The sequence below is a fragment of the Penicillium verrucosum genome, assembly GCF_028828655.1.
Source record: "Penicillium verrucosum strain IBT 35672 chromosome Unknown utg000004l_segment0_segment0, whole genome shotgun sequence".
NCBI classification, from domain to species: domain Eukaryota; kingdom Fungi; phylum Ascomycota; class Eurotiomycetes; order Eurotiales; family Aspergillaceae; genus Penicillium; species Penicillium verrucosum.
This window is the reverse complement of record NW_026643213.1, coordinates 1,232,790-1,246,991: the sequence shown is the minus strand read 5'-3', so window position 1 is coordinate 1,246,991 and position 14,202 is coordinate 1,232,790. Positions and strand designations below refer to the sequence as shown.

At 33.6% G+C, this 14,202-nt stretch overlaps 3 protein-coding genes across 3 annotated transcripts; all 3 read right to left on the bottom strand.

Moving 5' to 3' along the window:
• Nucleotides 1-6,512: 6,512 nt before the first annotated feature.
• On the bottom strand, nucleotides 6,513-7,296 carry N7516_009935 (uncharacterized protein; the record flags this gene model as incomplete). The annotated part of the gene is made up of 4 exons (XM_057222654.1): nucleotides 6,513-6,703; nucleotides 6,782-6,837; nucleotides 6,909-7,009; nucleotides 7,162-7,296. Coding segments are annotated over 4 exons (483 nt in total), but the record flags the coding sequence as incomplete, so codon positions are not given.
• Nucleotides 7,297-8,479: 1,183 nt separating this feature from the next.
• On the bottom strand, nucleotides 8,480-9,220 carry N7516_009934 (uncharacterized protein; the record flags this gene model as incomplete). Its single annotated transcript, XM_057222653.1, has 3 exons — nucleotides 8,480-8,599; nucleotides 8,645-8,829; nucleotides 9,142-9,220. The coding sequence occupies 3 exons, from the start codon at nucleotides 9,218-9,220 to the stop codon at nucleotides 8,480-8,482; spliced, it is 384 nt and encodes a 127-aa protein (XP_057069874.1).
• Nucleotides 9,221-9,425: 205 nt separating this feature from the next.
• Nucleotides 9,426-10,139, bottom strand: N7516_009933 (uncharacterized protein; the record flags this gene model as incomplete). The annotated part of the gene is given in 4 exon segments (XM_057222652.1): nucleotides 9,426-9,528; nucleotides 9,742-9,921; nucleotides 9,941-9,989; nucleotides 10,052-10,139. Coding segments are annotated over 4 exon segments (420 nt in total), but the record flags the coding sequence as incomplete, so codon positions are not given.
• Between the last annotated feature and the right edge of the window lie 4,063 nt (nucleotides 10,140-14,202).

Here is a 14,202-nt window from a genome sequence, read left to right as displayed (position 1 = left end):
AGTATTTATAGCTAACTTACGTTATATCTACCTTAGCGAGAGCGTATATAACTACTACGATATTTTTAATCTGATTGATAGCCGTTAGTAAGTAATATATACCCGATAGTATAGAACTTACCTCTCGTCTATTAAAAGCTAAAGATTCTAATCGCTAGATATCCTCCTTCTTAATTACGGTAGGACCTTAGAGTATTCAGGCCTTAAATAAAAAGGTTCTCTAGAGGCCTCTACGGAAGTCTTTTATTAAGTCTTTATACTTAATCGTTAAATAGATTCGGCTTAGAATTATATCGTCAAACTAGATACCCCGGTTCGAAGTTAAGAAAAGTAGTCCCCAATAATACTCTAGCTTACGGAGAAAAATAGTGATTAGACGATTATAGCTATTATAGAGCTCGGTACGACTTACTATAAACGCGTCGGCTTTATCTAAAAGAAAAATAGCGTTGAAATGCTTTACGATTTTAAAAATAATTTTAAGTTGTAATTTAAGTGCGTAGCTATCCCTATAATCGACAATAAGCTTACCTATAGATATCTAAGAAAGTCAGCTAGGCTAATATATACGTAATGAATTATTGATACCAAGTAGAGAGGGAGTTTAAAATATTCCGAGGTTGCCTCGATAGTAAAAGTCTTCCCGACGCCTAGCGGACCACTAGTACGTATTAGCTGAAGACTATATAGGATAGATACAATTCACCGATATACTTTAGCAATATATTGAGCCCTTAACCTTTACCGTCAATCACGTCGTCAAACGGTACTATCGGTATTAGATCTAGGCGGGTTTTCGCTAATAATAAGAGGAGTATCTTAGTCTCGGAGGCTATCTATAGGTAATCGAACGATTTAGGTGACTAATCCACGTCCCTAAGAGCACTAACTACGCACTTTACTAGGATTATATTAGCCGGATACTAAACTATTGTTAGTCGTATTATATATAGAATATTTTCTCCTTAAAACTAAAATAATAAAGTATTAGGTAGGAGACTAGTAAATCCGCCTCGCTTAGCTTTTGTATATCTACACCGTCCCCTCACATTTTCTCCTTCTCTTGCTTACGGTCCTCTATAAGTATTATACTAATATTAATAACTAAAATTCTATCCTTATCCTTAACCCTAATATCGCGGAATAACGGTCGGGAGTAGTTTAGCTATATTTTATAGAAAAATATAGCGTCTACTACTACTCGACTATTAATATTAACTTTAATAGCCTTCCCCTTATTTATAAAGAATACGCTGCCTTTATAATACCGAGCGTATAAGCCGGCTAAATCTCGAAACCTTTAACCCCTCTCGATTAAGTCTTTCCGGACTTACTTATGATTTGGATAATAGTAGAGAGGGAAGGCCTTAAGGGTCTCGATCGGCTTTAACCCCCGAAATTTTGTAATATATAGAAAGATTCCGGCCTCGCCGAACTTAACTCTATTATAATTAAGAAATCGGCACTCGAGATTCAACCACGTCTCGTTATTTTATATTATCTCTTCGCCCGCGTCGAATACGATATATCGCGGCTCTTTTATACTAATATATATAGTATAAATATAGCAATTAGGCTTAAAAAGCGCCTAAATAAGGTTATATATAATATAACCGTGCTATAATATTAATTCGAGACGCTATAAAATAGAAGTATATACGTACTTAAGGTAGTCGATAAGTAAGAGGAGATACTCCGTATATGCCGACTTATAGTCTAAACTATTATCTATATTCTCCGTATATCTATCGAGCTCTAGGAGGAAATAAAAAAGGAAATTTTACTCGATCTAAATCTACGTTAGCGTACTCCTTAATAATAATACTATCTCAATTACCGATAGCTTATCCTCTATTAGGCTAACGGCCTTAATGTCGTATAGTACGTCTCGTAGGATATCGCGTAGGCCTTCCGACTTAATATCTATAAATAGAACTACCTCCTCGGACGTTCGGTCTGATTATACTATTAGTAGGTTTTCGGTCCGGTATATAAAGGTGTTACGTACTAATACGTTTATAGACAACGAATATATACTTAGCGTAATTATCTAGGTTATTGCTAGTCCCCGTTAGCTCGGCTATCTTATATTTATATACCTCTTTATTCTAGCTAGACCCATATCAGCTATCTAAAAAAATAGAAGGGGTGGTTGGCTAGTAGCTCTTATATTTTTATAACTGTTTTAAATTAGGATTTTGATACCTATTTCTTAAATAACTTAAAATCATCCGGTATAGTATAGATCGGGCTTTCGAGATTAAGCCTATCTGCCGCCTAGACCTTCTCTACCTACTTATTACTAGAAAAGTAAGATTAAGAAGGCTTAGAAGGCTTATTTACTACGGGAGGCTTAGCTAAAGAATATCCTTTATAGATAACCTTCTCTAATAGTTGCTTTAGTTAGACTATATCGGGGCCTAGTAGGGAATAGTCCTAGAAGATAGGAGTATTTAGAGGGTCTCGGTTAGTAAGATCGAATAATACCTTTTTAAGTACGTTAAAGAGATGCTTTAGATCCTCTACGGTAGCTTGAGGCGTGGCCGACCTTTTTATTAGGCTATCTAGAGGCGTTAGGCCTTAGTGATTAGGAGAGGAAGTTTCTAATGCCATATTGTGCTTAAAGGTTCGATAAGATAGATTAGCTGATTTGGCTATAGAAATAAAGGTTAATATAGTAAGGTTAGTAAGAGTCTAAATCTTAATAAGGGAGTATACTATATTATAAGTTTACCTTATAAGATGATCTTTAGTCTACGTGATATCTTATAGTAGGATGTATAAGACTTCGTTCTAAAAGATTAACTCGTTCTATCTAGTACAATCCCTCCTTTAATTTCCTTCCGTCTTAAGATAGTACGGTAGGATAGGCGATAAGAACCACTTTTTTTGGTTATAAATTCCTTAAAGCTTTAGTAAATTCCCTAAGTGACTATATATATCATATATTCCTAGCCTATTGTCCTATTTACCTATACGCTATACGCGTAGCTATACGCTGCGGGTCTATACAGCCTAGTTTATTAGGTAGGTTCCTTATCCCGCTCTAGTCTAATATTACTTAAAAATCGGGTATATTAACTAATGCCCCCCGTCTATAATATATTTCTTATTCCTATATCTCTACTTCCTATTATCTTCGTTAACTAATTTTTTAGATTATAGACGGGTATACCTAGACAATCAGCTTACTAGATAGCTTTAATCCCTAGTCTCTAGCCCTAAAAGATTTAGAGGAAATATTAATCTCTCTAAAGCGGTAGCTACTAAAAACCGAAGCTACAAAACTGTTACTTCCTATAAAGGAATTACCCTTTAGTCGTATTTTGTTAGGGCGACTGTTAAGTTTGCTTAATTTAGTATTTAAGCCTAAAAAAAGTACGAACTAAAGTTAGTAGCTCTTAGGGTATTAGATTCTATATCTCTAGTTATTTATAGCCTTTATCTTACCTAGAAGGCTATCGATATTATACGGAAGGAGCTTTTCGACGTATTATTAGAATAGGCTGTGATTGCTTCTTAAGTTATTATTTAGGTTATTACGAAAAGCGAAGAAATAAATAGGGTGATTTTGAGCTTATCTATTAACGAAGAATTTCTATAAAGTAAGTTCTCTACTAGCACTTAACGAGTCGGCGCTAATAAAATACTAGATTATCTCAGCCTAAGACGAATTACTAACGGTACTATAAGACTAAGCCTTTAATATTCTCTTAACGGAAGTCCGTCTTAGTATTATTCTAAGATTATAAAGCTAGAATCAATATAGGCAATATTCCCTCGTTTGATCACTAAAGTAACTCGCGGTTACGTCACGACTTTCCTTCTATTAGAAGGATCTATAGATAGAATGATTAGAGTAATAATTATATTTGATTAAAATATCCTTTAGACTTTATTCGGCTATATAGAGACTAACACAATAGCCGCTAATAAGTAACTTATATATTACAGCTAGATATACGCTAACCTAGAGATAGAACGTTTTTTAGTAGGCTACGTAGTAAAGAATTAGATTACTATAGCGTTTAGCGAGGACGTCTTTGAAGCTATTATAAGTAGTCAAGCGTGGAGTTAAGAAACTAGGGAGATCGAGACAAAGTGTTTGAAGGTAGATATATATCTAGCGTAACTTATAATAATTAGTCTAATAGTTAGCTAGACATTATATTATTATTTTATAAATTCAATTTATAGGTTATAGACTTTTAGCTAATCTACCCTTTACCCGGACGCGAATACCTAGTAGGAGCTTTATTTACCCGCTGTCTTTAGTTCGAAATAGGGTTAAGCTATCTCTATTTTGAAATAATATCTCCTTATAGTAGTCGTACGTAAAAAGCTGCTCGGTCGGGGATACCTCGATTTAGTAGGCTGCTCTCTTATCAGACTCTTGAAATGTGATTTTCGTGAAGCTTTACTAATAGCTTTCCTACTCGAGTCAGATAGAGTTCTAATATATTTTAGGATATATATTATACTAGATCGGATTTTATAATAATCGTGTTCTACGCTATCCCTTAGTCTAGGTGATACCTTTAACTCGAAGTTTGTCTGATGATCGCGTAGTTACGTAGTAAGTTTATAATTTTGTTATAAGGCGTAGGAAAGTGTCTTTAGTCGTAAGAATCGACGTCTTTTATATATCCGTGTCCAGTTAAGGGGGATATTAACTATATTTATAGGGTAGGAATGTGTATAATCCGCGTAAGAGGCCGAAAAGTAAGAAAATAACGTAGACTATAAGCGAACAAATTTTAGTAGGTTAAAGTTATACCGGAGTAGATAGGACGAAAGTAGGGGCGGGCAATAATATAATTAATAAGGCCCGATACTACCCGAAGTTAGGTACCTATACCTTACCCTTCTCTTTATCAACAAATAACTTTAAGTATATTTCACTAAACTAGACTATACAACCCTAGTAATTATTAGCTCCTCTATATATATACTATATATTATAACGGAATTAATAGGTATGACTATAGATCTAATAGTGGTAATAATAAGATCGGCGAAGGGCGTTACTATTTGAGTGAACCTAGAGGGAAACTTACTATCTTATAATTAGTTATTCTATATATTGCCCCTCGTAAGATGCCCTTATTCTACGAAATATATATATAGTTAGCCGCTTTAACTTACGTAATACGTTTATATAGGATGTATAAGACTCTATATACTTAAGGATTGTCACTGTTAAGTATACGAGACTAGATTAGGTAGATTATAACTAAATCACTATTCTCTATTTAAAATTACTCGAACTCCTAGTAAAACTTCCTAGGTAATTATATATTATATATTCCTAGCCTACTATCCTATTTGCCTATACGCTATATATATAGCTATACGCTGCGGGTCTATATAGCCTAGTTTATTAGGTAGGTTCCTTACCCCGCTCTAGTCTAATATTGCTTAAAAATCGGGTATATTGCCTAATATTCTCTGTCTTATAATATATTACGCATTTCTTTGTCCTTTCTTCCCTAAGTTTTGTCTTTTTAGAAGTTCACCTGATTTAACGTACCTAATGACAATCTTCTATATATACTGATAGCAGCTACCCTTCTCGCTATACGTAGGAGACGGGCGCGTAGTACTTATAGGCTAAATCTTACGAGCCTATCCCCGTCTACTATACTCTAAGTTAGCGACACCTACTTAGCGATAAAAGTATCTATAGTTCCTATACCGTTAAATACTAGATCGAAACCGAGTTATTAGAAGAGGAATATATAATTTATTTAAGATAACTTACTACTTCCTAATACTTTCCTTTCCCTAAGATAAGGAATATCTTTTACGAATTCTACTCTCTTAGGTACGTCTAGCTACGAGTCTATATTTAATATATTCGACGAACTTACTTAGGTTTATCCTAGTATATATACCGTTAACGTTTTAATAAAAATCTACGAGTATAGAGATAGGATTATAGAAGATATTAGGTTTAAGCCTTACCCTAACGTCGGCACCCCCGCTTGCCCAGATCGTAAGGAAAACCCTTTAGGCTCAAGCTAGGTAAAAGGAAAATATAGAATATATAGTTATAGAAACCTATAAATCCCCTTAGCTAATTCGAAGGGAATAAAGGGATTTTAATTAGATTATTTAATTAGCAAAGGATTTCGATTCTTATTTATTCTTTCGTGCTAGATTTAAAGAAAGAAGGATAGCAAATAGATTTATATATTATTAAAAGCTACTTAAGCTATATTATACCTATCCCTAGAAGCTTCTATCGTACCGAAAGACAAATTTTAATCTCGAATAAGCGATACTATATCACTATATCGATCTATCTAATATCCCTATATCACGGTACCACTAGTAAGACTATTAACTAAAGGATATTTTTAAGACGTAAAGAGAGTATCTACTCGTTCTTCATAGTTATTCTTCTCTACTATAGATCGGAATAGCCTAGGGGACTTATAGGGCTAGTAGCCGGTTATAATCGTATAGAAGACCGACCCGAGACTAAATATATCTATAGCCTCTATTAATATCTATAGCTTATACGGATTAAAAAAGCCGGAGTCGGGGAGATATCTACTATCTATATCGCTATTCGTCGACCCTCTAAAATCATATAGTAGAAGATTAAGCTTACTTTTAGAATCGGAGTGTAATAATAAGTTCTCTAGCCGTAAGTCGGAATAAATAACTCCCTTTTGGTAGATATAGTAGACGGCTTCTACTACCTAGTAACACTATTTTAAACGAAGAGATAGGTCGATAGCATTATTATACTAGTCAATATAAGCTTATAGATTACTATCGCTAGCTTCGCTAAAGAGCAATCTACGAGGTTCCTTAGAGATACTAATATAGCTATAGTAGAAATAATATTAATAATTAGACCGCCTAGCGTTTAGCTGATATACTATATTATTCTAGGATACGTCCCTAATATATCGAAAAGTCGCTCTTTAACCTCGAAACTACGCTTAATATCCTTAATAAATAAGGATACGTCCGCCGCTCCGAATACTACCACAAATACCTAGGGCATTTGATAACGATACCTAGTTTTAGTCTTACTATTAATAAAGTCGACCCTTAGCTTAAGGTTTTACCGAGCTAAGGTTTATAAAGGACCGGGTCTACTATTTTGCCTAGTAAGATAGCTTAATATTCTTCAATTAATCCTAAAACGTGGTTCTTTACAACGGCGGGAGAATTATTTTCCGTTAAGGGGTATCCGCAACTCTTAATATCGTTACTCTTTCTACGTACGAATAAATAATTTCTAATAGGCGAGGGTAATATACGACTAAAGAGGCCAAAAGAACTATATAGGTAGTACTTTAGTAATTTATAAAAAGCCGAGTAATATTTCTAGAAGTGCGCCAATATTTTAGAGAGCTATAAGGAGGGTTTTCAATAGCTACCTAAAAAGCGTTTAAGGGTGAATTTGTTATATGATTAATAGTAAAAGCAAACACGTTAAATAAGATAGCAACTATAGGGCTAGCTTAAGTGCTTCTAACAAACTCGACGGAAGCCTATAAGCGCTAGAAGAATAGGCTAAAGTAAAAGAAAGGGGGAGACAATAAGTATAAGATAGAGAGGCAGAAAAATAGAGAAGTAAGAGAAAGGGAGGAAGAGTAGCGAAGGCGGGTCTTTTAAGTCGGAGAGCACTAAAGGGAGGTTACATAACGGCGTATTAGGGCGCTAAACCTAAGAAGGTAAAACTAACTATATATAGTAATTTATAGGTCCGCCGTTTATAAGATTCACGTTATAGTCGAAAACAGTATCGCTAATAGCAAAAAGTGAGATTAAAACTATGTTTTAGTGCTAGAGAGGCTTAGCAACTCTATAGAGAGACTATTGCCGCTTTTTAAAACTATGAAACCTAGTAAGGTTTAACTACTGCCTAACGCACTACGGGCGTTAGACTTAGCGGGACAGTCTTATTTTTAGCGATCCGTTTGACTAATATTCGATAAAGACTAATAACTACTACTAACTTAAACCGGGGAATAGCGATCTACCGTTTGCCTACGCCGAGGTAGACCGTATCGCGGTCTTAATATACTTTCTTCGGTACCTTTACTCTTACTACCCGCGGCTTGAACTACCTCGTAAGGTACGCCTCTATATAAAGATTCGCTCCTTATATTAGAACTCCGCCTAGAATGCCTAGGATTTCTAGCCTTACGGCCTTTAAGGCGTATAGAATAGCGTACCTAGAGGGAGCCTTCCGACCTTCTAGGAAAATACTCTACGATTCGCTTCTATAGTAGGCTCCGCTCTTCCTTTAATTCAATTAAAAGCTAGTCGTCCTTAGATAGGAATCGGGTTAGCCCGGTCGTTTTCTTAGCGCGGGACCCTTTCTAGGGGGTTGCTTAGAATACTAGCTGCTAATTTTATTTTTATAATATAAAGTAGCTCTACCTAATCTCTAAGAGTAGGAATGCTCTACCTACTCTTTAAAGGTAACTAAATAGATAACCCTTAATAAAAGTATCTATCGCGTAAGGAAACCTCGGATAGGAATCGTTTCGATATCGTATAAGCTTATTGGGGAAGTCTGATCTGCGGCTACTTTAGATTGAACTACCTCGTCGACCGAGAGGCGTTTAGTGTTCTACCGGGGAGGTCTAGGCTTAAGCTACGCGGTAGGTCGCCTTACTCTTTTTAGTCGATAGAAAGGAACGCTGTTTCTATATACGTCTTTACTACTTTCGCCTACGTAGTCCGTATCGTCGGGGCTATTAGGGTTATCGCTACTATTATCGGATATATACTTATCCCGGTCCCGCTTTCTATTCGGAGAGGCTATTCGTATTATTAAGGCAGAGTCCTTCGTTCCTCGCTCTTAGGAACAGTAGTTAGAGATAACGACCGACGGCTAGTCTAATATTAGAGCCTGATCTAATACTAGATAGAATCCTATAACTTCCTCTATTAGGCTATATAGCGACTGCTTTTTACTATCTTAAAATATAGGTGAGATTGAACGCGCTAATATTCTATTTTAACGAAGTTTTAGAGATACTAATAGGCTCTCCGTATTATGACGCTATAGCTCGTCTTCCTTATTATAAGCTATAGCCCTATCTTTCTCCTAGCTAATAATTATATAGCTTTCGGAAACGGGCTGTCTATTATATTTCTCGGCTAGTATACTTTTCTTAATAACGTAAGCTACCGGTTTCGATCCTAATTCGTCTGCTTTAATTCTAGCATCTCTAGATAGCAAATACATTAGAGTAGATTGCTTTTCTTAGCCCGTAGGATTAATAATTTAGCTATTAACTATTATATTGCCGTCTACTATATCTATTATTAGGTTCGAAGGTCGTAAGATATCTCCTTCTATCGTAGATTCGTTTATATTCTACTACGTGAGCTAGAGGATAGGGCAACCTAGCTAACTGAGAGTACTAACCTATATTTTTATATTCTTCTGTTTAGCTTAGAATTTCTTCCTCCGCTATCGGGATATAGAGGCTATTACGGACCGATATAGAGTATAGAGGAGTAGATTGCTTAAGACCTCCCCCTAGATAATATCTTAAGAAGAAAATATTACGTTGTTCTTATAGTACCCGTTATCTTAAAAGTCTAGGTCTTAAAGTGCGAAGTTAGCCCTCTATTATCGACTACTTTATTATTAAGGAAAAAGAGATAGGTATAATAAATTTAATAGAGTAAATTGAAGAAATTAAGGGGACTCAAAATAATGGCTACTATATACCATCGTAACGCTAGTCGTATAAACCTTACCCTAAACTACTATTAGAAATATTATCCGGCAATTCTCGACTCGCTATATATATATTTGATATAATAACGTTTATATCTCTTCCCGAAGAGGTATTTAAGAAATCTATATTAAACTTATTCGAGTAGTTAATGGTCACTTTTTCTATAAGCTCGTTAGGGGCTAATAACGTCTCGTCTTTACTAGATATATAGAAATAACTTTAGAAGTACGGCGTATACCCCGAGAATAGAATAGTCGAACGCTAATACTAGCTAGGTAGAAACGGATAGGCTAGCGCGGGTCTATCCGAATATATCTATAAATTGATACGATCGTAGGACCCGGGTGCCCGGAGCGGTTTAAAATATGGTTTTTTAGTAAGCGGACGATAATAGATAACGTCGTCTAGATTAATCGGTGCTATACCACGAGAAAGATTTAGACGTAATATATTAGAATAGAAGAGAAGGAACTATAAATAGATAGCTAGCCTCCTTCTCGGTCCTAGTAAGGAGTTCTAACAACCCTTTATACCTACCTACCTTCCCCTACCTCTTCCGAGCGCTTTAGATAGGTCGAATAGATAAGAGTCGTAAGATAAAGCGTAGCCTACTAAGAAGATCTACCAACCTATCTATAACGGAATTCATAAAAGGAGTCACGCGTAAGGCCGATACTATATACGGCATTTCTCTTATTAGATTAAAGCGTTTTATATTCGGATAAGTTTACGGTCTACCCTACTACGCCTTACTAAAAGAGGACTATAGTAAAGGGATCGTCTCCGAAAGGGTATTTAGCATAGGCATTAGCGTCTAGTCGGGTAAGATATCATTATACGTACGGTAATACCGACCCTCCTAGGAACCTCCGATAGTCTAGATTCCTCGGTCTTCTTTACTACGCCTCGCTAGAATAGTGAATTACGGTAAGATCGTCTACGGAAGATTATTTAGCGCAGACACTAGCGTCTAGGAAAATGATAACCCATTATCCGTTAAATAACGCTAGCCTATTTAAGGCTACTAAAAGTCGAAGCCCTTACGAAAAAGAATCCGGGAATAAGATATTCTTCGTTATAGGCGGGGCGTAAGAGTAGCAAGTACTAATAGATACATAGGTATAGCGAGATATTATGATTAGTACTAGCTTAGAGAGCGCCGCGTCGCAATCGTGCTCGACCGACTAGGTCGTAGATCGAATCTCCTTATAAGTTAAGGCTCTCTCCCCTAGCCGATCGTAGAAGGCTGCGCCGTTATAGTAGGCAAAACAAATAGGGACTAGAGGGTAGGTATATAAGCTATTGCCTAAATCAGATCATAGGGTTATAGCGCAGCGGTCTAATTTAAGGATTAGGGCGACTAGGGCCGATAGATAGATCTATCTACAGCGAGTCGAGTAGAGAAAAGGCGCGCAGGCGATAACGAGGAACTCAGCTAAAACAGGGAGGCGTAGGGGGAAGGATACCGTGCGATCCGGAATTACGGTATCATTTCACCGATGGTATAATAGGAGAGAGAAGAGTGCAGTTAGGCAGAGGGGAGGACGGTAGAGCGACGCACTGGAAGTTATATAGTCTAAGGGTCTAGCTAGTAGGCGGTCGGATATGGCAGATTCCCGTTGTAGGATAGCCGGAGGCGCCAAACTGTTTCGGGGACCGCTAAACCAAATTGGAGTCCGCTAAACCAGAACAGGAGCGGGTGAGGCCTCTGCCATTTTAGGAAAAGCGTAGACGCCAAACCGAATTAGGACGGACCAAACCCAAACGGGGCGGACGCCAAACCCGATCGAAGGGGCGGCCGAATCCGGCGCCCTCGGCACAAATGGTTTTTGTCCCTTCGAACCTATCTCGGTTATTATACTATAAATAACTAGATATCTATATAATATCCTATTTATATAATACGCTATTATCTAATATTTTATAGCGCTATATATATAAAAAAGATATATAAGCCGTAATATTAATATCTTATAAACTACGTCCCCTCTTTAGCCTATATATTAAGATTTCTTATCTATTATAGCTTATTATCTAATTAAGCCTACTAGATCTCTAATCTAGTAGCTATAGATACGCTAAATACTATATTTATAAGTATATAGACTAATTCTAGAATTACTATTAACTAGATATCTTTATTATTAAATATTTAGATTACTATTAGAGCTAAAGACCGCCTACTAAACCCTTATTTATTAAGATTTAGATCTATATATAGCCTATCCTATAAACCGATTATTATATATATATTAAATATAGTACCGCTAAGCCGCTAAACTAATTCTAGAATTATTATTAGGCCGGTCTTTTAATTTAAATTTATTTCTAATATTATAAAAAAACTTTTATTAAGATTTATAACTTTCTTATTATTTTTATATTACTAATATCTTCTATTTAAATAGCTTATAATATCTAAGCCCGCTATCGCCTATTTTAAAGCTATTCCCGGCTATATAGCCTCTATTAAAGCCTATAATATAAAAAAGAGGGAGTACTATATCCGGCGTTATATTAGTAAAGAGGTCTCTTAGACGCCTCTCTTTCTAATATTATTAATTCTCTTTTTTTATATATCTTTTTATATTCTAATTCTTTTATATTATTTTTATTATAATATTTCTTATCCTCGCCCTTTCTTTTTATATTTAATATCCTTTATACTTCTTTTAATTAGTATATAGCTATCCCTATCTATATACTATTATATTTATTCTAATTTTTATAGGCCTACTCGGTCTATATTATAATATCTAGGCTTTTAATAGAGGTATAATAGGCTCTAGTTTATAACTTCTAGAATATATTTTAAGAATCTACTATAAAAACCTATATATATTATAATAAGCGTTAATTCGATATAAAATATATAATATAAGAGCCTTAGACTAAAGTCTATTATTAGTATTATACTAAAAATAAGAATAAAGACTAAAAGCTAGTTCTATCGGACTATATCTATTTTTATAATTTAAATAATAATATATATCTTAATAATATCCTATTTTATTTTTTTATTTTAATATAGGTAGAAGAGATATTAATTTCTTTTATTTATATTATTATTAAAATCTATTAGATTTATAGCTAATAATATTTCTACTATAGCTATATAATATACTTCTTAATAAATATTCTTAAAATTTATAATTAGCTACTATTACTTCTTATTAAATTAGATCTTATTATACTTTAACCTATAGATACTATAGACTATCTATAGCTCTATTATTAATTTAATTATAACTTTATAGTCTATTATATAATAGTTATATAGTAGCTCTAGTTTCTTACTATTTATTATTTTAATTATTACTATTTTATTATTAATCTAGCCTACTTATCTTAGCTATTACTTTATAATAATATCTCCGATCTTATACTATTCTAAATCTAGTTTATTAAACCTAAGGATCTATTAGTGTTATCTTAGTTAAACTCTTTTATCTAGAATAACTTAAGACTTAAATATATAGCTATTCTTAACCTTAAAAATAAACTAGATAAAGAGGCTATACTTTATAATATTATTTTTATAACCCGCTTATTATCTAAGGAATCTTCTATTTAATCTAAAAATATATTATTCTAATATTATTATCTTATCCTATCTTTTATTAAAACTACTTTATTATTTAAGTTTAATAATAGCTAGCTTATACTCTCTCTTATCTTCCTAATCCTTTTCTTATATAATAAGACTAAGTTTTAGGCTTCCTATTTATATATAATTAAATTTAAAAAGTAATATTAATACTTAATATATTATAAGTTAGATTATTTTATATAATATCCTCGGTTTTATTTTATAGTTTTTAATATATTTATATAATACTCTATTATATCCTAGACCGACTTTTTTATTAAAGATTATAATAATTATAAGATCTTAGTAGATAATCTTTATATAGCTTTTAAAAATAATACTTTTAAAGCCTAAAAACTATTTTAAGATATTATATATTATTCTACTTATCTCTAAGATATCTAGTCTTATTAGAATACCCGCTATTATAATCTATTTATTTATATTTAGAATCTCGATATTACCTATTTTTTTATTATTCTTTTAGCCGCTAATCTTTATTAAGATAACTTTATATATTATCTCTCTTAATATAAAGACTAATTAATAATTAATAGTATTATATAACGCTATATTATATAGACTAATTTCTAAAAGAATCTTTATATTATCGTCTAATAATTTAATATATATTTTAAGGCTTTTTAAAAAAAGATCTTAAAGTAGATATTCTATATTAGCGATTACTAAAACCGATATAAGTAATAAAGCTAAGACTTAGTCTATAATTATATATTATTTTAGATTTATAACTATTTAGACCCTAAGCTTTTAGATATCTTTATACTCCGCTCTTACTTTACTTAGTATTAAGATATATATATCTCCGCGGTAAATCTAACTCTTAGTTATATAGTATATATTATTTATAAATAAGCCTAGTTAGACCTA